At 38.0% G+C, this 23,747-nt stretch overlaps 2 protein-coding genes across 4 annotated transcripts in view; both read right to left on the bottom strand.

Annotated features, from left to right (window-relative positions):
• Positions 1-4,294: 4,294 nt before the first annotated feature.
• On the bottom strand, positions 4,295-15,566 carry si:ch211-199g17.2. Of its 3 annotated transcripts, XM_036566577.1 has the most exons (14): positions 14,777-15,566; positions 11,593-11,623; positions 11,362-11,433; positions 11,124-11,257; positions 10,009-10,122; positions 9,859-9,916; positions 9,541-9,621; positions 8,693-9,385; positions 8,147-8,320; positions 7,079-7,221; positions 6,650-6,751; positions 6,348-6,405; positions 6,116-6,199; positions 4,295-6,039 (listed from the first exon to the last, which is right to left on the bottom strand). In XM_036566577.1, exons 2-14 carry the CDS (start codon positions 11,615-11,617, stop codon positions 5,036-5,038), a joined length of 2,742 nt encoding a protein of 913 aa, XP_036422470.1. In that variant the 5' UTR covers positions 11,618-11,623; positions 14,777-15,566; the 3' UTR covers positions 4,295-5,035. The 3 variants fall into 3 exon arrangements, with proteins under 3 accessions (XP_036422470.1, XP_036422471.1, XP_036422472.1); XM_036566579.1 differs by lacking the exon at positions 6,116-6,199 and having other exon boundaries at positions 5,937-6,039; positions 14,777-15,564; XM_036566578.1 differs by lacking the exons at positions 11,124-11,257; positions 14,777-15,566 and having other exon boundaries at positions 11,593-11,625.
• Positions 15,567-17,914: 2,348 nt separating this feature from the next.
• LOC118804896 overlaps positions 17,915-23,747 on the bottom strand; it is a 70,721-nt gene continuing 64,888 nt past the window's right edge. Inside the window, exons 61-66 of the mRNA XM_036565509.1 lie at positions 21,533-21,661; positions 21,344-21,401; positions 21,154-21,234; positions 20,502-20,579; positions 18,787-20,421; positions 17,915-18,226 (exon numbers count right to left, since the gene is read on the bottom strand). Coding sequence (XP_036421402.1) covers positions 18,797-20,421; positions 20,502-20,579; positions 21,154-21,234; positions 21,344-21,401; positions 21,533-21,661 — 1,971 coding nt within the window. The 3' untranslated portion in view covers positions 17,915-18,226; positions 18,787-18,796. The remainder of the gene's footprint in view (positions 18,227-18,786; positions 20,422-20,501; positions 20,580-21,153; positions 21,235-21,343; positions 21,402-21,532; positions 21,662-23,747) is intronic.

Raw genomic sequence — 23,747 nt, 5'->3', positions numbered from 1 at the left:
CCGGTTGTGTGCTCATTTCCGTTTTAAAGGCAAATATTAATTGTTTCTTGTAAATGTTAACTAGCTATATTTCTAAGCAGTGCGCAAGTAAGTAACACATAAACGATTAAGCTTTGGTCAGGATGGAATCGTCGTCGACGTTAGCTGCGTCGGCTCACGCGCCACAACATGTCCTAAAACGGCGCTTTGAGGAACGTTAGTAGAAAGGCTCTGTTTAAAAATAAATTCATGCAGCATGGAAAGCCCTACATATGTGTCTAGGAAACTTCTCTCTTATGCAGGCACTGTGTGGTAGGCTGTAATTTGCTTCCCGCACCAGGAGAGACGGTTAAACCCGCTGACATTTGCAGCCTCTTTGTTTGTATTGTAAAGCGCCGTTGCCCCGAGGCTTCTTCTTCTCCCCGCTGGCACAGCCCAGTCAGAGTTCACATTACAGGGCTTTGTTACCTCTCTCTCTGTTGATAGTGTACCCTCTTATTTACATTACAGCTCCAGTACCTTACAGCAACACTACAGAGAAACTCTTTCTCTGATAAAAAGCGGGAACCGAAAACCTCACTGTAATTTTGAGGTCTCATAGCACCATCGTCTGGCGAAAAATCTGTAACGTTACCACAAACAATCCGGAATGTACACAGCGTCCGTCTAACCACTTAACAATAAAATAAGTGACCTGTAGGGCTCTTTGGTACATGTTTTATTTCAGTGAATACTCTGAAGCAGAGTACCTAGGGCTAAAAAAGGTAGACGGCTCCAGGAAATTGTGAAGGGATCAGAGAACAGTACAACGCCACCTGGCGATTACACATTGAATAAGCTCTACCGAGATGGAAAAGCTTTTTTTTGTTGACATTTTCCAAGCAATGTGAAGATTAAATAGTTAAAAACCAACTGTGTACTAAATATGGCGGACAGTTTACAAAGTATAAGGACCGCTCTTTATTTTAAAGAAGAGGATGGCGTCGCAGACAAGCAGAGGAGGCTGAAGAACATTTTTAATCAACTACAAAACTACCTGGTAAAAGCTGAAGCACTGTTTCAAATTCTTTAGAGTTCAAAATTAGGAACTTTAGTACTTCAAGAGCCCCACCCCATTTTTTAATAAAAAAAACAACATTTCTGATCTAGAAAGAATCACAAATGAAAATGATCTAAAGGAGAATTCCACTGATTTTCGATAATCTGCATAATTCAGTGGTTGAGATGTAAAGTCATTCAGATTGGTTTGATGTGAAATGTTTGGTTGTAGAGACACTTACTGACTCAGATTACTTTATAGTGGTAGTGATTGGAACCCAATGTCTACAATGCAAATATAGCCATTATATTTACTTTCCAAAACCATCATTGAACCTACATGTGTCATGGGTTTTATATTTAATGCTGATGATGGTAAAATAATAGTCAATCTGAAAAAAATAACTTTTCTTTGGGAACTATTTTGCCTCACAATGTCCTGCTTGTATCCCTCTGCCATGAATGGACTGAAGTTATTTGATTTAAATATGTTTTAGTCAAATACTTTATCGCTGAACTGTCATACAACAATGTCTCCGACATCAGGCTGTGTATTAATAACCATTTCATGTAATAACTTTCTTTGAGGGAGCTTTTAGAAACATTAAACTCCTCCCTCAGATGTCTGGTTACTATGACCACCACTGTCAACAGTTCTGACTTGGTAGTCATTTTCTCTAGAACACCAAACCACTCTGAATGACTTGGTTGATATGTCAGCCAGTTAATTATGCAGAAATTATGAAAAATCTGTAGAGTTCCGCTTTAAGGCCATAAGTGTAGAATGTGTTTTGAGTCAGTTGCTCCTTCCACATTGGCTGGCATATAATTGGCCATTGTCAGCACATGCACAAGTTCCTTAATCACTTTTTAGGAAGAAGACTCACCAAACTCTTCTCCTAGTTTTTTGCTGCCTCAGGTCTGGGGACTTCTGCAGAACGAAGCTTTCGGAGTCAGTGAAACATGTATAAGAGAAATGCAATGTAAAAGACTCAGCTTTATTCACAAAGCCACAGGGTTTATATATCTCCCACTCCTGGCCCCGGGGGGTTGGGGGGGCATAAGGCCCACACCCTAGGCAGGTGTTGGCATCAACAACATTTACAGACAGTATATGATAGAATGCTCCAGAGCTAGGATGAGGTGGAGGCCTCACCCTGATCTTATCAGCCTCATGGCCAAAGCCTTCAGTTCCCTAAGAAATAACGACTCAGAATACCTTTAAACAAAAAACACACTCAGTTTCAGTGGTTATTACATGTTCTAGGTGAAAATACAAACATAATATGGCTATGCACTTCAACTCTTTCATCACTTGTCTGGCTACTTTATTTTGTTGCTTCTTCTGGCTTTTGATATGACAGTGCTTGCATGTAGGTATACAAATAAAGCAGTTTGAAAATAAATGTATCAATGAATTATTTATTTGGAATTTGGTGCTTAATGAACTGCTGGATGGTGTCAAAGGTATATGCAAAAATCACCTTATGAGGAAAAAAACGAGAAGGGAGAAGAGATTTTCTTTTGAAATGTAGCGAGTAAAAGTTGGAAAGTCTAAAACGGTAATTCTGCTTGTTTTTCACAATTTCTTCATAATTCGATTGTTGAGATGTAAAGTTATTCTGAAGGAATTGATGTGAAAGAGTTCACTGTAGAGAAACAAACAGACTGATTTGTTTACAGTGGTGGTGAAGTGAACTAAGGATCCTGATGTCTGCAGTGCAAATAAAGCTATTTAACTTGCTATACAAAAATGACCAGTGAACCTACATGTTTCCTCTGAGTTTTATATGCAATGTTGATATTGGTAAAATAGTGATAAATCTGAAGAAGTCTTTCAGATTTGTGTACCATTTTGTCTTACAGTGCCATACATGTCTCTCTATGCCATAGATTGCTTTTAGAAAATATTTTCTTGGCCAAAACCTTTCAAAACCATCGTAAAACAATGTCTCAGGCATATTTCTAACTACTTCATGTAACAACATTCTGTGAGGGAGCTTTTAGAGACATTAGACGATTCAAATGTCTGGTGTCTGTCATCACCACTGTGAACAATTTTGACTCATTAAGTTTCTCTAGAATGAAACGTTTCACATCAAGGAACCATGGAATTCTCTTTTAAGTGATACAAAAAAATTAGTAAAGTACAGATACTGCCCACCTCTGTTGACAAGCTGGTGTTCTTGTCCTTTCAGAACCATTTTGATTAAACAGTAAAGGAACCTGGAAAAAGTGTTAGTTGTTGTAATATAAAATCATTATAAAGTATAAAAGTTCTAAAAAATGCTGGAACAGATTATGTAAACAAGTGACTTTACTGAGTCAAGTCTTGATGCGACACAGCATAATTACTGTTTCATGGTGTTTGCCAAGGCTGACACTAATTCATGATAAATCATTGTCCAGGATTGTTTTTTTGTTCCTAATGTAGTCATCAGCAGTTCCCATCTGCTGCTGTTTCCTTTGTTGTATGGCACCATATTCTATATAACTGCCCCATTTTAGACATCACCAAAAAAGGCACCAATGACTGGCTAACATCACCCTGATCTAAAGAGAAACTAATTCACGCTTCCACCAAGAGAGCAGCAACCCTCTTAGACAACTACACCATTTAAACTCCTTAGGCTTTAAAAAGAAATGTTTTCATATGTGAATGCACATTTCACTTTGGCAGTCATTGTATAAATTGGGCTTTAGCATCTCTTTGTTAGATCTGTGCTATATTCAACTATATGTAGGCTGTAACTCCTGGATAACTCATGTAGATAAGAATGTCACTGATGATTAATATTGGCAAGTGTTGGGTCACTGAAAAGGACTTTCTCTGCAACTGCTTCTGCAGAATGGTAGATTTTTCATTTTGAACATTTGGCTTATTTTCCCTGTTCTGTAGAACATGGGCACCAGTCACTCCAACTGAAGTGTAAAAATACAGTGTTACTATAATGTTCATTTTCATAACTGATTCAATCGCCTTTCTCATTGAGCTAATGTTCCTGTTACCTCTAGGTTACTTAGTGAATAACTGAGTGTATTTTGTGAGCATCTGATGGATTTGACTGGATGGGAATTTACCTAATTTGCCTTTAACCTCGGCTTAGGTCCGCTTTGGTCTACCAAAGAAAGAGGCAACACGTGTAATTGGTTTTGGATTTTTTAAATAGCAAACGTCATAACATTTTAAACCCTGGGGGAAAACTACCAATCAGGAGCTGGAGGTGAAATGAAGCATCATCCCAAAAAAACAACAACAAAAAAAAAACAACACATCATATATACAATGTACATCTCAGCAGTAGCTATCACTTTTCAGGAACATAATTATTAGATGTGTCACACACAATAGCCACTTGAAAGTACAATATTACTGAACTTTACCACATTCTTTTTTAAATGGATAGCAGCATGCAGAACCTCCTTACAAAATTCAGGGCTGTAGGGGGCCAGACAAAGAAAAAAGACAAAAAAAAAACAAACAAAGAAAGCTGGCATGTCAGTAGCCCACTCAATGACCATCATAGCAATGATTGATGATACTGCATTGAGTTAGAATCTGATTAACTGACAATATGCTTTTCTGCTATCAGTAAATAAAATGACAAATTACTCTTGAAAAGTTGTTTCATACAATAACTGTCTGCAAAAAGAATACCAGAAGATTTTTATCAAATTAATCAATGATACAAGGTTGAGAGCGCATTGAGCTGTAGTTTCAAACACTGTCATATCACATGGTTTACATGAGAACATCTGCAAGAAATAAGACGTGAACAATTGTGTTCTTTTGTGATAAAAAGTTAGTGTCTATCTTAATGAGAAATAAGAACACTGACATCATTAAGGCATAGGGACATATTAAGTGTTAAGTAAATACTTGCATCACACTTTCAGAGAGATTTTGTATAACACATATTTAAAGCTCTAATGAACAAGACTAGTCAGCTACATACAAGTATGTTGCTGTTAGAGCATTTCTTTTGCAGCTTTTAAGGGAATTTTAAGATACAAAAAACTAAACGTTATGCTGGTTCGACAGACCTGTTAACAATGTGCTTCCCCACATCCACCTCTGGTTCACATACTGGACAGGGTATGATGTGTATGTATTAATTGCTGGGACATAAGCCCCAATGATTGCTGGATGCATGTACATGGGTACATTCATCACGTCACAATTCCTCTCTCCAAACATCTGCTGGGGAACTTGCTTGGCCAACATCATTTGTGTCGCATCTGACTGAACAAACATGGGATTTTCTTTAGGCCAGTTATTAGCATGTTGTGTGACTGGATCTTTCTCTATTAGCCAATCACATGCATTGCTTCTGACTTCTTGTCTCTCCATGATCCGAACATTGCCATTGCAAGTTGATGACAGTCCATCTGCTGGGCAGTTATTAGATGTGCTCGAACCAGAGACGTCCTCCACAACTGAATTATGGTGCAAATGTCTATGAGAGGACTCAGGCCCTTGACTGCTGTTTAAACTGCCAGTAAAGACTGTTCCTGTGTACTCTACACTGTCTGGAAACTGACGTGTGTTCATATACCCATATGTACTTGTATCTGTTTCTGCATTAGTATATCTCAGTGATTGTGAGTTTTCCTCGGTGTACAAGCACTCGGTGGGGTATAGTTGCACGTTCTGAAATGTTTTAGGGTTCTGCTCTAGGTTTTTGTGTTCTAGAGTGAGCATATGGTTTCCTGAGGTGATGTCTTCTGAAAATGCATCATTCTCTGTGTACTCGGTCTCAGGGTTCTGGCATTCAATTTCAGGAGCCACTGTTGTTGATACAGGGGACATTCTGTCCACGATAACAGGCCCTGCACTTAGTGACAGGCTTACTTTAAACACTGGCTCTTTGCGTCTTGCTTTCTTGAGACTAACTGCTCTCCTGCTTGAACTCCATTGTCTAAGGGGAACTTTTCCAGTGTGGTCATGCAAGGTTCTATCACGATTGTGGTCCACAGTGATTCCAGCGGACTCATATGGCCGTTTCAGGGTAATGCTGCATCCTTTAGAGACAAGAATATCTGTCAGTTAAACAATAAGACAAATGTTACAAAAGTCTAGCTCTGAAATTTCTGTCACCTGAGCTCATGCTGCTCCCTGCCATTAAGGGACTTTGCTCTGGTTTAATTTCAGCAGTAGACCCACAGTTTAACATCTTTATACCTTGAGAGAGAGAGATATCAATTAACTGAGCCTTGCTTAAATAAATCAGAGGGAATAATTCATTCATTCTGAGGATCTTCAGTTTTACTAGGCATCTAAATTAGGAGACACATTCGGATTTCAAACTTGTCAGGGCTGCTGTACTTACACCAGTCGAAATCTTTCTCCAGTATCTCACTAAGGAGACACGCTGATAATCTTGTCACCTACAGAACATCTTGTAATTAACATACTTTACAGAAAGCTTAAAGCACAATACAAATCTGGGCGATACTGAATGAAAACGTCTAGTGACCAGATCTCTATGGCACTGGTCCCATTCCATTTTTTTAAAGCAAAGTTTTTACAGAGCCTCTGCTGATAATATTTATTCACTTGATGGCTATGTTAAGAAGGCATGCTAAACTCTTAACACATCGATTCAATAAGAAGGCTAACACTATACAGTACCTTCATTTGTCCTCTCCCTTCTTCTTGCTCTAGCTGCATAGCTACTGTCTGCAGGCTCAGGTCTCCATCCATGTCCAGCAAGAGGTGAGGATGATGAAAATTCTGTAGACACAAGCAACCTTATTGCCATTCTCCACAAAAAGTACTTTAATTTTATTTTTACATCTTAATGTTGGATGTCAGGTCTCTTAGAAGAATTCTATTTAGCGTCATGTGAGGAAAATCTGTATCACACGATGCCCCATTGCATACTTGTTGCCTCTTGTCCTAGTGCATACTTAAAATTCCCTCTTCTGTTCTTTCTTTTCAATCACATGTCAAAACTGGACTGAGTGGGGGGAAATGAAGAGAGATGAGGACAAGTTTTAATTTGTTTTCATTCTACTGTGATTACCTCATGGAGACTGAAAACATTACATCAGCACTTACAATGTAGTTGAGCTGGTGCTGAGGGCTGATCAGGTGGTGGATGATGTCACTCTTCAAGACCTTCAAAGAACATGGCCGGCACAAGTAACAGCAGGGTGGTGGATCTCCATCTACACTCTGGCACTTGATAACAGCCTGTAGACCTGGCACACCAGCAACATAAGCAGACATTTATTTTACTATTATAGCAGCCTTGCCTGCCATATTATATCTTTGTTTCACATGGGACAGAGCTCCATAACACTTATTTCTGTCATTTCTATACATTCTGTTGATAGTTTGGTGTGGCCCTGTCTAGGCCAGTTTAGAGAATCATGTGACAAGTACAACACCAAACTAACAGACAATGATGTTTGGAATCACCAAGCAACTAAGGCTGTTAGAGAGAGTGGTGGGGGGTGAGAGCGCCTGCAGGTGTCTTCCCCACCTAACACAGACTTGGTCAAAGCAGTTATACCTTTATTCAAATTATATGTAAATAACACATAAAATTGCTGATTCATAAGTACAGATCAAAACTATTATAATGCAGACTTGTATTCTTTCAAAAAACATTACTGAACACAGTGTCATTGGTTAGGCGTAGTCAACAAAGATAGTGTCCCTCATGCATTCTATTAACTTCAGTAAGAGTCACTTTCGGTTAAGCCCAAAGCCTTGAAGGTTCTCAAATGGTCACCTTTCACCTAGTTTGACAATGATGGAAATACTCAGTTCCAACACCTGTGCCATACCTGGTCACCATGTCTGGTAGGATAGACTGAAAAAAGGTTCTTATCTTGTGTCACAAAAACTTTCTCAAGGAACAATCAACAAAAACAAAAGAGAAACATCACACAAACATACCATTAAAAATGTAAATTTGATTACAAGAGATAGTCTATAAACTTTCAAACTGTACTGCAACATTTTATATTCAGTATTATTTATTATTATATTAAGGTACTTACATGCTACTGTCCTATGACACCCACACACAGTATCATAAAATGTTACATTTTTATTGAGAAATTCAAATTTTATAAGAAAAACATTGCTTTAAAATGTTTCAAGACATTTAAAACTTGCCTATAAGAGGCTGTGCTCCCCTGTAACTTTCTGGAGACTCCTCAGAAAGCATTGGTGACTTGGCAGAACAGGTTTGTGAATGATCTTTAAGTTCATGTTGACTCAGCATTACTGAGTTTCTGGACAAGTGCTCAAACCCCAAAGGCCTTGTTTGTTGCAATTCCTCTTGTTCACCTAAAAAATATGCAAAAAATAGACTTAAAAACAAACATCAGACAGAAACCATAGATAGTATGCAAGATTACATATACTCGTATTCAAAAGTTTGGGTGCCCGTGGTCAAATGACATGTTCTGTTGATTTGCAAATAAGTTCACACATCTACAGAGAACACACTTTTACAAATTAAACACATAAATGGGGGCCTATGCAAAAGTTATGGCACATTTAATATTTTATTTTGATCCCCAATATGTTAAACTAAATAAACTGAAATTCTGCACTAAAAAAAAAGATTATTTTCACTTAGAAAAACAACAAAACATGTACTTTGATCAGAGGTGTTCAGAATTTGCATAGGACTGTTTTACATAACAAAATTACTACCATTGCTATCCTTTAGCGACCAAACTGTTTTGAATGGTTCCTGAACCTTGGGATCATCTTGGCATTGGTCCTGATCCTGAGGGATAACCGGTGACAAAGTTCCATTTACTCCCTGACTTATCTTCTGACAGCTGATGTTTTCTTGGTTTGTTTTTTGGTTTATGGTCATGGTCAGAGAACTATTCTGACACTGGGCTTCATGTTTGCGTTTGGCAGTTTGTTCTGTATTAGAAAGGTATAAGTCCGTGCCAAAAGATCTGTCTGTGTCAATGACTCCACTCACATCATCTGCTTTGTCTGCATGCATAAAGGCATTATGCTCTGAGGCTTTGACAGGACTCCATCTTTTCAGTGGCCTTGGAGCAGTGCCTGAGCTGAAGGCTCTGGTTGGGCTAATAGGTCTGGTAGGACTTGCGAATTCAGAAGAAACTGTGAATCCTGGTGGAGTTCTGGCCGGGATTATTGTTCGAACTGGACTCTGTACTGTAGTGTCTCCATCTGGATGGAGAATTTCTGCTGGCATCCAACATCGCACTGGACTCTGTGCTTCTTTTTCAGGTAACATTCTGCCCTGGCTACAGGACCTGGTCAGACATGGGGCATTTGCTGAGCTGACATTTCTTGATTGTCTCAGTTTAGAACTCCAGCTAGTTGATGTCCAAGCTGGACTCAGTGCTGCAGTGGACCTCTCACCTTTAACACAGAAACACAAGAACATACTACTATCTATAAACACCACATGTATTTTTAAATTAAACATTAGATAAGATCTAGCAAATAATGATCTGATAACTAGTCAATAAATTTAACTATGTAATTTCATAACTGTTAAATGTCAAAGTCCATACATTTGGTGTGTTTGTTGAAAATGCTAGATTGGAGGCCACTGATGCGTGTTTGTATCTTTATCTTCTTCACCTGAGCAACAGCTGTGAGAGAAAAGGAAAAGAGTAGCAATGAGAAGGGAAGCAGTGATTTAGGTACAAACAAAGTATATAATATTGCAGCAAGATTTAAACAGTAGTATGCTTCACTGTCAGATTAATCTGAAACACTGTTTTCCAGTTTTACTTGTTCTTGCTTTGCTAATGAAAACACAAAAAAGTGGAGTGTATAAAGACAGTAGGGCTAATACTGCAAACCACAAATCTAAAGCAAAAACAGACCATCCAGAGCAGGCTTTGATATCATCTCCTTGTAGATGACGTCATCCAGATGCAGCACCTTTACAGAGAAACCAGAAGGACACAGGTATACTGAATCATGAAAGCAAGGCACCTTGAGTCTTTCTTACCAAATATGCATTCATGTATTACCTGTACATTTCCTGTTCCCTCTTTCTTTTCTACAACTTTTGCCAGCTCCATCAGACGCCAAGCCAAAGAAGTCAGATCTTCTTCAGCCTTCAAACCATATACATGACGGGATTTCTGTTGCTCAGAAACACACAAATGATTTTATGGATGAGACAGTAATGTAAAAAGGTTGTTTCAGGAGCTTCTTTTAGCTTAGAACATACTATTAGAATGCTTTGTAATACCAAATGGTTTACAGTCTGACATAACAAATGGCCTTCACCAAGCACATCAGTCAAAAAGAAATAGAGAGTTGTATGAAAAAGTTTGGACACTCCAGCCAAATTACATATTTTGTTGACTTTTGAATTAAAAAGAAGTAAACACACTCTATGCAGGTGTTTAAAAAAATAACATTCTGCAAATATTAATGCACAGTTAGTTTATTTTTGATTACATTTAAATAAATAAATAAATATGTAATGTAGCAAAACCTTGAACTCTTCCTTGCAGAACACTTCTAGTTCTGTGGTATTATTGGACCCGCCATCTTGCTTAAGATCTACCCACAGATCAGATTTTCAGTGATGTCCAAGTCAGGGGACTATAAAAGCCACTCCAAAAGCTTCAGCTTGGGTTTCCTGAAGTAGTTCATGGTGGACTTTGTGGTATGTTTTGGATCCTTGTGATGTCATGTCATGTTGTAGAAGCCAGCCTCTTTTCTTTATGAGTTTCTTGATGTAATTTTGCTGATTTGGTGGAATTCATTTTTCCATCTCCCTGTGCCAGTCATGTTTCATGTTTTTAAAAAAATATATCAACAAATCAGGTAATTTAGCTGGGACGTCCAAACTTTTGCACACAACTGTATGCTAATAAACCCATGCTTCTACCATTTAAGAGGATGTTTCTCAAATCTTATTTCTGATTGTTGCATGAAAGATCAAAGACATACAAGATTTTTGTGACTGCTGTAACATTAACAAACATGCAAACTTTGATCCTGGCTCCAGACACAATATTGTCCTCTGACTGAGCAAACAGCCAATAATTCAGAGTTACAGAGCTAGAATTTCAGAGTAATCCAGTCTAGTCTCATTACACTTGGCTGTAACACTCTCTCTCTTATAACTTACAATATAGTTGTATCTGTGAAGGCTGCCCATGATGTGGGTTTTGATATCTCTCTTGTTAATTTTGAGAATGCAGACCTCACAGAGGTAAACTGGAGGTTCAGCATCTGTACACAGCTCAATAATAGAGCCAAGGCCTGAAACATGAAGAAAACATAAATAAAACTAATGTAAATAGTACAAAATAAATGCAGCTACTGGTAATGTGACAATGCACAGGGAGAACAGGGCCTGTCATTACCTACTATAGGCTGAACTCTGTCATGGCTGCATAAGTATGATCGCATGGAATTAAAGAGGTGACTGTAGCCTCCTGAAATCACAGAAATAAATAACAAAGGACTGACAGATCAGAATGAATGAAGAGACACAAATATTGAAAGATTAGACTACACGCCAAGAATGGTATGGTGTCCCTGAATGTTATGTTCATTTATGTATGTTTTCTGTGTACTTTAGAGAAACAACTCACCTCTATGAGTTCCGTCAGACTGCATGATTTACTTGGGGAAAACGGAAAAGTAAGAATGAAATTACTCAACAGAAACAGCAGGGGGAGACTTTTTCCTTTTAAAGCAACTGTAAGCTGCTCTTATTTACCCTGTAAAAATCTTTGGTAACAAAACTGAAACCACAATGATTGAATCCAGAACACTGAACTATCCTGGGCAGACTTATTCAAAGAACTCGTCTGGTAGAAATAGTTTTATGATGCATTAGATAATTGATGATTCACAAAAACAGATTAAAATAGAAGAACAAGGTAAAAAAAACATGATTCATCTATGGTCTAGAAGCGTTTCTCCCTACTGCAATGAAAACAAACGAAAAGAGTTTCTCTATAATGTCTAGACTTTGCTAACTGTTTCAGACCGTTTCATCCACTTCCTTGGAGTTTGGAGACTGAAGTGCAGCATAGATGTCTCACCCTGTGCTCCCATCCAACCTACTCCCTACTTCAAAAAGAGTCCTTTTATGCTATAGCTAATCCTGGACCCCTTTCTAAACATTAATCATACTCTCCTATTAGAGCTATATCAGGTTTCTGCATTTCTTATCTGCTTTGTCTCTTACAGTGGCTCCTCAAGACGTATGAGAGCTCCTCACAGTTACCCTGTTCTATGAAAACACATTATGTTTCTAAACATTCTGAACCAAAGAGGCAGATTTATTGGTTGTGTGGTCTTCATAAATCAGTATATGGGGGAGTGGGGTACAGAAATTCACTCCCAGACCATAGAAACTTGGAAAAGACACAGAACTAAAACTTGAACCTGCAGACATTCAAGCAGAACAAGAACACAATCAAAGACAATTTATTTTCTCAGATTTACCACAGTTTTATTTATGTTCTATTTTGGATTTTAAATAAAATGCCTTTATATGCATTGTAGATATTGAAGTATATACATTATTATAGAAGAAGGTAAAAACACTCTTCCAGCATGAGTTGGGGTCTGGAGCTCTCTGTGTGCTCTGTTTTTGCAGGGGTTAGGAATGTAAATTAAGGGGCCCCCTGGTCCAAAGCCCCATAGGAAGTAGGCCTCTCACTTTCTCCCTTCTTCTCTTAGTTCCAAATAGATGAGATCATTTTAAAAAGGACCATATGTTCTGTCTTCTGTTTCAACAACAAGTCCACTATATAAGCAGCTGGAATATTCTGTTCGAGAGGGGACATTTAGAATTGGCACGGATCCTCTCTCAGGTACTTTATAGTGCTTGATATGATACTGTTCTACTTTGTAATAAATATCTTACTGGCAAAGGAGTTGTCCTTCACATCATCTTCACACCATCGCTACTTAATAAACAACAATATTACCCTGGTTCCTTTCACCACCACTGTATAGAAATCGGAGCTGGGAAGTTTCTCTATAATGAACCATTTCAAAACATTGTGGATTGTGTACGCATCTAAATGACTGAATTATGCAATAATTTTGAAAAATGGGTCGAATTCCCCTTTAACATAAATGTACGTTAAAGGAGGACTTTTCAGTCAGAACTGTTCTCACCTGCGGCAGTAAGAAGCAGACATCAAAATCTCTCTAAAAGCTACAGCACAGAAAGTTATTACACAAAACAGTTCAAATACTCTGCCTGATGCCAGAGAGTTGTTTTATTATTTTCCAGTTTTAAGCTTTTTGGCCTAAAACATGTTTTTCATCCATTCATGGCAGAGAGGGCACATGGAGGAAAAACAGTTCTCAAAGATCTTTTTTACTTTTCAGATTTACTTCCATTTTATAATTATCAACACTATACTTTTAATTCAGAAGACACATGTTGGTTAATTTTGCATAGTAAATAAAATGGTTATATTTGCATTGGAGGCATGCGACCACTGGCTCCTATTACCACCACTGTAAAGCAAACAGTCAATACGTTTTTCTACGATGCACCATTTCACATCAGACTACTCCAAATGACTTGATGATGAATGTTTACATCTAAACATGCAGAAGTTATGAAAATCAGTGCAGTTCATCCTTAAGTACTGTAACTCTAAACAAACGCTTTTTCAAATGTTTGTCTCCATGTACATCATCTACAGCAACCTGCTGCTGGGATCTCTTTTCATATGTCTTTGAGGAACACGTTTAAAATCCAAAACATTGACCCTTCTCGATCGTCTTAATTTAGTTAACTAATTTGAAGGGGAACTCTACCACTTTTTCAAAATTTCTGAAAAATTCAGTCCTTGAGACATAAACAGAGTCATCCAGAGTGGTTTCACGTGAAATGGTTAATTGTAGATAAAATTACAGACTCAGATTCATTTACAGTGGTGGTGATAGGAACCAGGGGTCACAATGTCTACAACACAAAAATAGCCATTTTATTTACTATCCAAAACCACCAGTGAACCTGCATGTGAGTTTTATATGTAATATAATGTCTCTGGTAATATTGATGATGGTGAAATAGTAGTAAATCTGAAAAAGGTTTTCTTAAAATGTCCTGCATGCACCCCTCTGCCATGAATGGATTAAACTATATTTTATGCCAAAACCCTGTCAAAAAAATATCATAAACCAATGTCTCAGACATCAGGCAGCTTATCTCTAACCACTTAATGTAGTGAGTTTCTGTAAGGAAGCTTTCAGAGGCATTAAACTCTTCCGGTGTCTGGTTCCCATCACCTCCAGTGTCAACAATTCAAACTCTGTAAGTTTCTCCAGACCAGCGCATTTCACATTAAACCACTCTGGATGACTTTGTTTACATCTTAACCATTGAATTATGCAGAATTTTTGAAAAGTCGGTGGAGTTTAGTTTAAACGTTAAACAAAGTTAGCTCTAGCAAACAGGAACGTGTAAAAAAGCCTTCAGAAAACAAAAGTTAAAAGGAGCGCGAACTGAAATTAGTTTTAGGATGTCAGGACACAGATGACACCGTTCTCTGGAAGTTAGCTAGACAGTTTTATATGTAGTTAACCTAGCTAGTTAGCTAGGAAGCATTTAAAACTGACCGATTAGCTAACGAAGTGATGAGTAGCGTTAGACTGAGCTGATTAGCTGGCTGGCATTTCAGTGAATCAAACTGAAAAACCAAGCGTTAAAACTTTCTTAGCCAATTTCTCATCAGTGACATCTTTCTCAGGAAGCGAATCAAGTGTGGAAAACTAAAGAAAACGCACAGCACTCTGATTTACCTGCTTTCCATGAGCGGATGAAGATTAAACTCGCTGTAGCGTCACCTGCACTCACTCTCCCCCGGGCCGTCTGCGCGGGAACTCGGTCAGAGCAGGCACAGCTGCGCGCGGGCGGGCGGTTATTGAGAGCCTCGCTTTATCAGCTCAGATGTGCTCGAGCGAGGTCAGCGTTCTAACACACTGACCCCACCGCATTCAGCTCAGAGCCGAGGCAGGCACTGCTCCGCTCACTGTTACATAGATTGTCTGCTGGAGGCTGCCTAAAGGGGAATTCCACTGATCTTTCAAAATTGTGCGTAATTAAATAGTTTAGATGTAAACAAAGTCATTCAGGATGGTTAGACGTGAAATACTCTCTTTGATGCAGGAATTTACTTAAGAGGTCTTAAAAACAGTTCTAATTGCCGACCACAGTTATGAAGTGAATGAAAATAATTTATTATTTTCCCACAAAGCCAAAAATCAAACAAAAAAATATAAATCAAAGCATGACACAAAATTTGACTTTGAAGGGAGTACAGTACATTTTAAAGACCTAGTGACGTAACGTAGGACGGATGATAAAAACATATTGATTAATATTATAATTGGTGAAAAGCAGGATTGGTGGATGCAGGATTGCGTCACCGAAGTCCGGATATTGGGACTAGCTAAAAGGTGATTGGTTGCCAGAGAAACTTACCCTCAAATTATTACATGAAATGGTTATGAATACGCTACCTTATGCCTGTGTTACGATAGTTTTGATAATGTTTCAGCAGAAAATGTATTTAGAAAGCATCCATGGTGGAGGGGTACATACAGGGTGTTGTGAGGCAAAATAGTCCCCAAAGAAAACTAATTATTCCCAGTTCCATCCAATTTACCTCCAATTTTACCGTCATCATTTATATATATATATATATATATATATATATATATATATATATATATATATATATATATATATATATATACAGTACATATATTGAGCATTTTAATGCAACACTTATGGAAGAGGTATGACAGATGGACAATATTTGCACACAAATCATTGCAAGAGCAGAAATGCATTGCTGTAAATAAAGAACTGGTTTAGGCTATCAGTGCCCACACCTCAGATGTTATTGTTTTCAGGTGTCAGTGTTTTGGGGTTCTTTTTCAAGGAATGCGGCTTGTCATTCTGCATTTTTCACTGGCCTGGCATCAATGGAGGCCATAATCTAAAATCAGTCTGATTCCAACAATCACATGATGAGTAGAGTGACAAATCTGAATACTGTTTAATGCAAAGAAATGTATATAGAGGAGAAATGCAACAGAAGTGTCTTCTGTTGTATTTTTAAAATATGATTAGTTGGCCAATGAAACACAATATATTTCATTACAAAATGATTTAATTATTTGACAAAGTAGATTTGAATGTCAGCTTATCATACTAGGAAAAGTGGAACAGGTTTGAAATTCATTTAAAAGCCAGTGGTGTATTACAGTCATTTAATAGCACACTTTTAAGAGTTAACATGTCATGATTATTGTGATATGTAATTATGTATGTATTGAAAGAGTTGTGTCCTGTCTACTGTAGTATCTGGAGTTCATGGGTCACGGTCCCATAAGGAATGCACCCCTTTCTCTTCCTCTCCCTTCCTCTCTTAGTTCCAGATGGATGAGATCATTTTGGGACCATATGTTCTGTTCCCTTTTTCGACAACAACCACCCTATATAAGCAGTTGCTTATACTGTTCTGGAGAGGACACTTAAGAATTGGCATGGATCCCCTCTCAGGTATTTTATAGTGCTTGATATGATACTGTTTTACTTTGTAATAAACATCTTATACAAGCAGACGGTGACAGTGGAGACTTCATCATCTTCACATCATCGCTATTTAATAAACAACACTACCTTAAGAGTCATTGTGTTATCCATCTATTCATCCAGGTAATGTGTATCTGTTGATTTGCTGTGATTAGTGTACACTGTATACACATCTTTTCATTTGCTGAGATTAGCTTATACTCAAGGGTTGATCATTTTAGGACCGCGTGTGTTTAAGGATCCAGGGCCTCTCTCTCTCTCTCTCTCTCTCTCTGTGTTACCAAATGGCAGTTACAGTCATAAATAAAAGGTCACATGCTCAAAAAGTAACTAACTGTACAAACAGAACAGCATATATCATCGTAAAGTGATTGGACATAGGCTTTTAAATAATGTAGGAGGGACAGGCTTGAAAAAGGGTTGAATGAGGCCTGCCAGCTAGTGAGGGGCAGCTAGATATTCTGGAGATCAACAGCAGCAAGCCGTTATCTGTGTTTTGGGAACAGAAAGAGACAGCGATTCATTTATTTCTTTCATTTTTCATTCTTCTTTTTAACTTAACCCATTTAAACAGTTAATCAACCAATTTTTCCATAATCATCATTTTCCTTCAACCTCATAAAATCTGTTTTTGTCTGACAAATTCTGTGGATACATCTGGCAAAGACATTGTTGACTGTGCCGTGACTTTATTTCTGCCTCAATTCAACGCATATCTTATGGTATATAAGTACCAAATACACAGCCTACCTGATACTTCTGTGTGTAGGGGTGTAGCCTGCAGTCTCAGACCCGGTGTTCTTTTTAGGCCTACAGGCTTAAACAGCTGCATGTAAAAGTTTGAACACCCCTGGTCATATTACATGTCTTGTTGATTTTCTAAAGTGAAAACAACACGTCTTATTCAACCACAGAAACAGTAATTACTCATGAAAATATTTTGAGCATTTAGCTCTTATCAAACAGCATTAACTTTCTGCCTGGCAACAAAGTAAACCTCAGAAGACATATAACACGAGAGGACGACAATTAATCTTTTTAAAGAAATGTACAGGGTGCCGATATTTTCTGTGTAAGCAAGAAGGAAATAAGAAAGCGTCTGCCTCGATGCTCTTCCAATGAAATTAAGTTATCACCTTCTTCTAGAAATAGGGCTTCTGTACTGAACTTAAACTTTTTGCATTGTTTAAGTATTATGTTACTCTCCCAGTACTCAAATAAAGAAAACTGTAGGGCCTGGGGGGGGGCTGGGGGGGACCATAAACTCAGAAACAAAGAAAGTATAAACAAGCATTTCATAACTAAGTATTTATTTACAAAAATAAGAGAAGCACACAAAAAATAAATAAATTGAATGAATTTTCCTTTCTGGAACAAACATTAACACCGATTGTAAAACTGTGTTAAAAATATATACACAAAACAGGCTCTTTGTAGTATATCTAACAGAACAAGACAAAGGCACAAGTGTCTGGCCAAATAAAAGGAATTACACCACTTGCTGCACAACATTTCAAAAGTATTTACATTCAAGTAATTGCAACAAAAGAAAATGAAACAGTTATCAGAGCAAAAGTTGTTTAAAACAGAGAAAAATAAGGCCCCTTTTACATGACTACACGTGGTATAAGATTTCTTCAGTTCTGCTTCTAGGAGAAAAAAAGAAAGGCAGAGAAAATAAAATAACTTTTTATATTACTGCTACATAACTGCTTGTATCTTCAGCAGAGATAAATACACAAATGTTGAATACTAAAATCAAGATGTGGTAAAATCAATAAGGGGCAATACTTATAAGCAAACTCCCCTTCATCACTAAATTCCTTATTTGTATTAATCTCTCATAACAGCCCTGGGAAATTAGCAACAAAATGACCCTCAGATTTAAGGACTGACATGGCAGAAACAAAACATGACTTATTACAGTCATTCAATATAATTGAACTATGTTATTACCAATAAGGCCACATTCTGCACCAATTATTTTTTTTTATCTAAACATGCTGACACTTATTACTAGTGTAATGCACTGGTATAAATGCTGGACCTACACTTAGATGTCTGTAAACATCATCATATAATATATAATCAAATATGCAGTGAGAAGAAACATATTGTAACTTGAAACAACTAAAGCATGTGTGACATGGCAGATATTTGAGTAATGATTACTTATAATTAACAGTTAACATGTTAAAATGAAACTTACTTGTGGCCCCCTAGTTGGTGGGCATGTGTTCATGTGCAGAAGCAGCTGACGTGACATTTCCACTGAATGCGGTCGGCTGGTTTGGTTGATGTACTTGATTGTAAGCACAGAAAGCATAGTAGGCCTGATAAGCCTCTGGAGACTGGAAAGCATGGAGGGGCTGGTAAACTTGTTGAGACTGATAAACTAGTTGGGATGTGTAAGCTGGATTATTGTCAGTGAAGTATCTAACATTTGTAGGAGTACCTGCAGCAGCAGATTGAGCATTTATGCCGCTTTTATCTGTTGCCACGGTGTAATTATGTGCTCTACTACTATATGTAACATTGGCTTGGGTATAATCAGCTTGCTTATATCCAAAATATGGATAAGGCATGGCATATCCAGGTATCACTGGACTAGTGACAGAGGTAGTTCCGCCACATTCTGATGCTGTAGAAAAATATAAACTAGCACTAGCATTATGTGCTGGAACCGGGTATGACATGGCGGTGTTATCCACACCAGCAAAGGTTGAGATGTCTGTATCCTTAACAGGAACTTTCCGGTCAGCCTCACCAGAGGGGGCAGCCTCTAGGTTTGTATTAAGTGTGTCAGAGCTAAACTGTCGATTTTCATAATTCCAGGCATTTTCAGTTGATCTCTTTTTCACCAAGGGTCTCTCATGAAGCCGAGCAATTTCCTGCCCTTGTGCCTCCATGGATGGAGCACTAATGGAACTTGTGTTAGGACAGGGAAACTCTTGCTGAGGTGGCAAGATGGTAAAAGACAAAGCTCGCCCATCACTGTTTTTAGATGAAAGCGAAGGCTGATTTGAGGTAGCTCGCTCAGTATGGGTACTGGGGTCTGAACTTCTTGAGGAGTTTAAATGAGAAGACTGTGATCTGTCTGGAAGGACTGTGGACAAAATGGACCTCTCTTTCTGTACTTGAGAAAGGTTATCCAAGCCCTCATCTGAGCATCTCCTCTTTGCTGGACATTCTAAAGGTGACCATCTCAGATGACTGGGAGGGTCATCAGTGGACTGTGTCCTAGATAATGAGGAGAGAGCCTTGCTTTCAGAAAGCTGCCTTTTTAAACAAGTCTTGGAGATAACTGATCCGGATTGCTCAGGGCAGTCTGAAGCTGTCTTAGCTACCAATCGAGGATCTGATGCAGCAAGACGAGCTTTATGAGTGTCTGGAATTGAGCTTTTGGGTTTGGTTTTAACCACTGAATTTGTTTGTACTGATGATTTCTGAGAGGGCTTGATTGAGGTGGTTGCCTTTTGAGTGGGACATGAGTATTGGACTTTGGGTCTAGGGGGACTAGCTTCAGAACTGGGAAGAGAAACATGCGACAGGTCAGCATTAAAATGCCTGGGTTTCTGCTGAGTGTTAGCATGGTTCTGAGGTGATGACTCTTTAGAGGAAACCACAGTTGTGGTGGTTATTTGGGCACTGTTTTTAGGAGTGTGTGGGCTAGGAAGACTAGGTATTTGTTGGTCACAGGTCCAGTGTTTGGGTTGTTGGAGCGTTTTTTGACTGGAGGTCACAGCACTTGAAAGTTTGATTTGTTTAACAAGTGTCGGCGACTCATGGCGTGAATCTGGTTCAGCAGCCCTGCGCTTAGAAGCTGTCTTTGGCCTCTGTGCAACTACAATAAACAAGAGAAACAGTTTGTAACAACATACTAAATAGAAATGTGGTGGAATTTTTAGTTTTACCATAACTTACTTATCTCCGGTAAATCAGCAAGCTGTGGTAAACGCTGCTTCGTCACTTCTGTCTCTACATTTTCCTGTTTCACCAAAACTAGTTAAAAAAATAAATAAAATGATTTTGAGCTGCACAAGTTCTTGGTCTCTTTTGAAAGGAAAAAAATCAATAAATTTGACATGTTTATTAGTATGATAATACAAATAAGCAGAACCTCATGCTGCCTTCTTGGTAAAGAGCAGATAATAGCCAAAATGTTTAGTAAACTTATGCCATCATATAACTGCCCAATTAGATAGTACCTGAATATAACAAAGCAGTGAATTTTCATTCAATTTATCAAAATGATAATTAATCTACTTCAATAAATCAAGTAAACGAGTGAACATTAGTGCACATTTTTCCTCTCATCCCAGAATGTGGCATTATTTGGTGTACTTCACTGTTCTGCAAGCTGCCAAAATGACCAAATTAGCAAAGAAAGTAATTTGTTTTCATCAAAAGAGGGCAAGACAGTGCTTAGTTAGCAATATCCTCTTCAGGCTCAAATATATACCTGCTCTTGAACATGTCAAAAACATTTTGTCAAGAAGATAAGATAAAAACAAATCCTCTGAATGAAAATAACATTTCTATTCACATTATAAACAATGTGAAACATGTACCTCACCTTTTCGGGTCTTGGGGGAAACGCAGGTTTGGAGTGCACAAAGCCTCTGCCCTTTTCTAATCTTCTGTAACTGTATGATAGCTAAGAGAAAAACAATGTGCATACAAATTAAAAACCTAAAAAGAGGGCACAAGAAACATCAGTATAAATGTATTTACATTTAATATCAACTAAATGTCAATACAATTACCTTTATCAAATGACAGGCTTTTAATTTCTGTCAAGACAGCACACTGTACTTCCATCTCCTACAAAAGGCAAATCAAAACATCAGATTTTCTGTGGTATCTCCAGATTCTAATATGAAGAGTATGGGTTGATATTTGAATTCCAATTAGAAGCATGTGTTCCATTGTAATAGGAGCAGAATCTGGTTTACCTGTAGCTGGCCTGGCTCATCCTCAAAGTTTTTCTCCACTTGGTGAGCAAGCCGCATAAGCATCGCAGACCTTTGAGTTCTACTATCAGAATCAGACCAGTCCTCAAACAACCAGGGGTACCGGTGCCTCTGTGAACACAAAAAACACAAGAACAGTTAAAATACATCCATTTAAACCAGTGGGTTATGCAGAGGGGCCGCAAGCTTTGTACATTTTTGTGGCACTCTTCTCTATATCAACCTACCTTGTTTATAAAGAGGTCAACAGTTAGCTGGGTTTGAATAAACAAATATTCAGAATGGGAATTGGGAACCACTCCCTTACACTATGTTCCAGGAGCATCTCCAGACCCAATTTAACACATCATATGCTATACCTTAATCAAGGTGAAAAAAGTCAATACATAATCCATTATTAACAACACAAACTAATTCACTACAAACACTACATTTCCCAAAGTGCCTTATCATCTTTCCTTTGAACACTTTCAGTTACCATTAAGGCAGTACACCAAATATACTCAATATGGAAACAGCAGTAGCTGGTGAAGTGTATTTCTATCATTGTAGAACTGGGTAAAAGGTGACAATTCGGGAACACTGGGCCTGACTAAGAGTGACTCTTTGTTGACTTCATTAGGATGCACGTGGGACATTTTGTTCAGTTCAGTTTTTCCGAAACAATCCAAGTATGCATTACAATATACAGAATTTGATCTGTACTGATGAATCAGCAATTGTATATGTAGTTTGTCTAATTTACATATCATTTGCATAAGGGTATAACTACATTGATTAAGTCTGTGTTAGGGGGGAAGACACCTGCAGGCTCACTAAATCTCTCGATCCCAATCTTGATCTTAATCTCTCTATTTCCTTCCTCTTCTGGTTGGTGCTGGAGAGTCTGGTATGTTTTGTTATTTGATGGTACCAAGATTGTTTACTTTCAAAGTAACCCATAAACCATGAAAGAAAGTGCCATGAAATCACCTCCTTGCTCATAACTGCTTCAAAGAAAACTCTTGCAAGTCTTTTAAGGCAAAGTCTTACAGCAACTGTCTCCATAAAAGTTAAGACACTGTGCAAAATGTAAATAAAAACAATGCAATAATGTGCAAATCATTTAAACCCTATATTTAATTGAAAATACAAAGTACAAGATAACATCACATCAAATGTGGAAACTAAGAAATGTTATTATTTTATGTGTGTATATATATATATATATATATATATATATATATATATATATATATATATATATATATATATATATATATATATATATATATATACACACACGCATGCATACACTGATCAGACATAACATTATGACCACCTCCTTATGACCCCCATGGACCCTCACAGAGCAGGTACTATTTGGGTGGTGGATCATTCTCAGCACTGCTACGTGGTGGTGGTGTGTTAGTATGTGTTGTGCTCGTATGACTGGATCAGACACAGCAGTGCTACTTGAGTTTTTAAACACTGTGTCCACTCACTGTCCACTCTATTAGACACTCCTACCTTGTTAGTCCACCTTGTAGATGTAAAGTCAGAGATGATAGCTCATCTGCTGCCGCACAGTTTGTGTTGGTCATCCTCTAGTCCTTCATCAGTGGTCACAGAACGCTGCCCACAGGACGCTGTTGGCTGGTGGACTATTCTCAGTTCAGCAGTGACACTGAGGTGTTTAAAAACTCCAGAAGGACAGCTGTATCTGATCCACTCAGACGAGCACAACACACACTAACACACCACCACCACCACATCAGTGTTACTGCAGTGCTGAGAATGATCCACCACCCAAATAGTGCCTGCTCTGTGAAGGTCCATGAGGGTCCTGACCACTGAAGAACAGGGTAAAAGGGGGCTAACAAAGCATGCAGAGAAACATATGGACTACAGTTTGTAATTGTAGAACTACAAAGTGCACCTATATAGTAAGAGGAGCTGATAAAATGGACAATGAGCGTAGAAACAAGGAGGTGGTCATAATGTTATGCCTAATCGGTGTATATACATATATACATACATACATACATACATACATACATACATACATAATCTATCAAAAGAGCATCCCAGAGAGGCTGAGTCTTTCAGAAGTAAAAGATAGAGAGGGGTTCACAACATGGACAAAAAGTGAATCAACTTAAGAATATTGTTTCCAACATAAAATAGCAAAGAACTTGCAGATTTCATCATCTATGGT

This window comes from Colossoma macropomum, unplaced genomic scaffold (assembly GCF_904425465.1).
Source record: "Colossoma macropomum unplaced genomic scaffold, Colossoma_macropomum, whole genome shotgun sequence".
Taxonomy (NCBI): domain Eukaryota; kingdom Metazoa; phylum Chordata; class Actinopteri; order Characiformes; family Serrasalmidae; genus Colossoma; species Colossoma macropomum.
Note: the sequence above shows the minus strand (reverse complement) of the source record. Positions and strands in the feature narration are given on the sequence as shown.

Bases quoted from the DNA above. Each gene is read 5' to 3' on its own strand.
- si:ch211-199g17.2 (XM_036566577.1), bottom strand. From the start codon at position 11,617: ATGCAGTCTGACGGAACTCATAGAG. The intron at 10,123-11,123 runs GTAAGTTATAAG...TCTGAGCAACAG, and splicing joins TTCACAGATACAACTATATT to AAATCCCGTCATGTATATGG. The intron at 9,386-9,540 runs GTATGGACTTTG...TCTGTGTTAAAG, and splicing joins TTTCAACAAACACACCAAAT to GTGAGAGGTCCACTGCAGCA.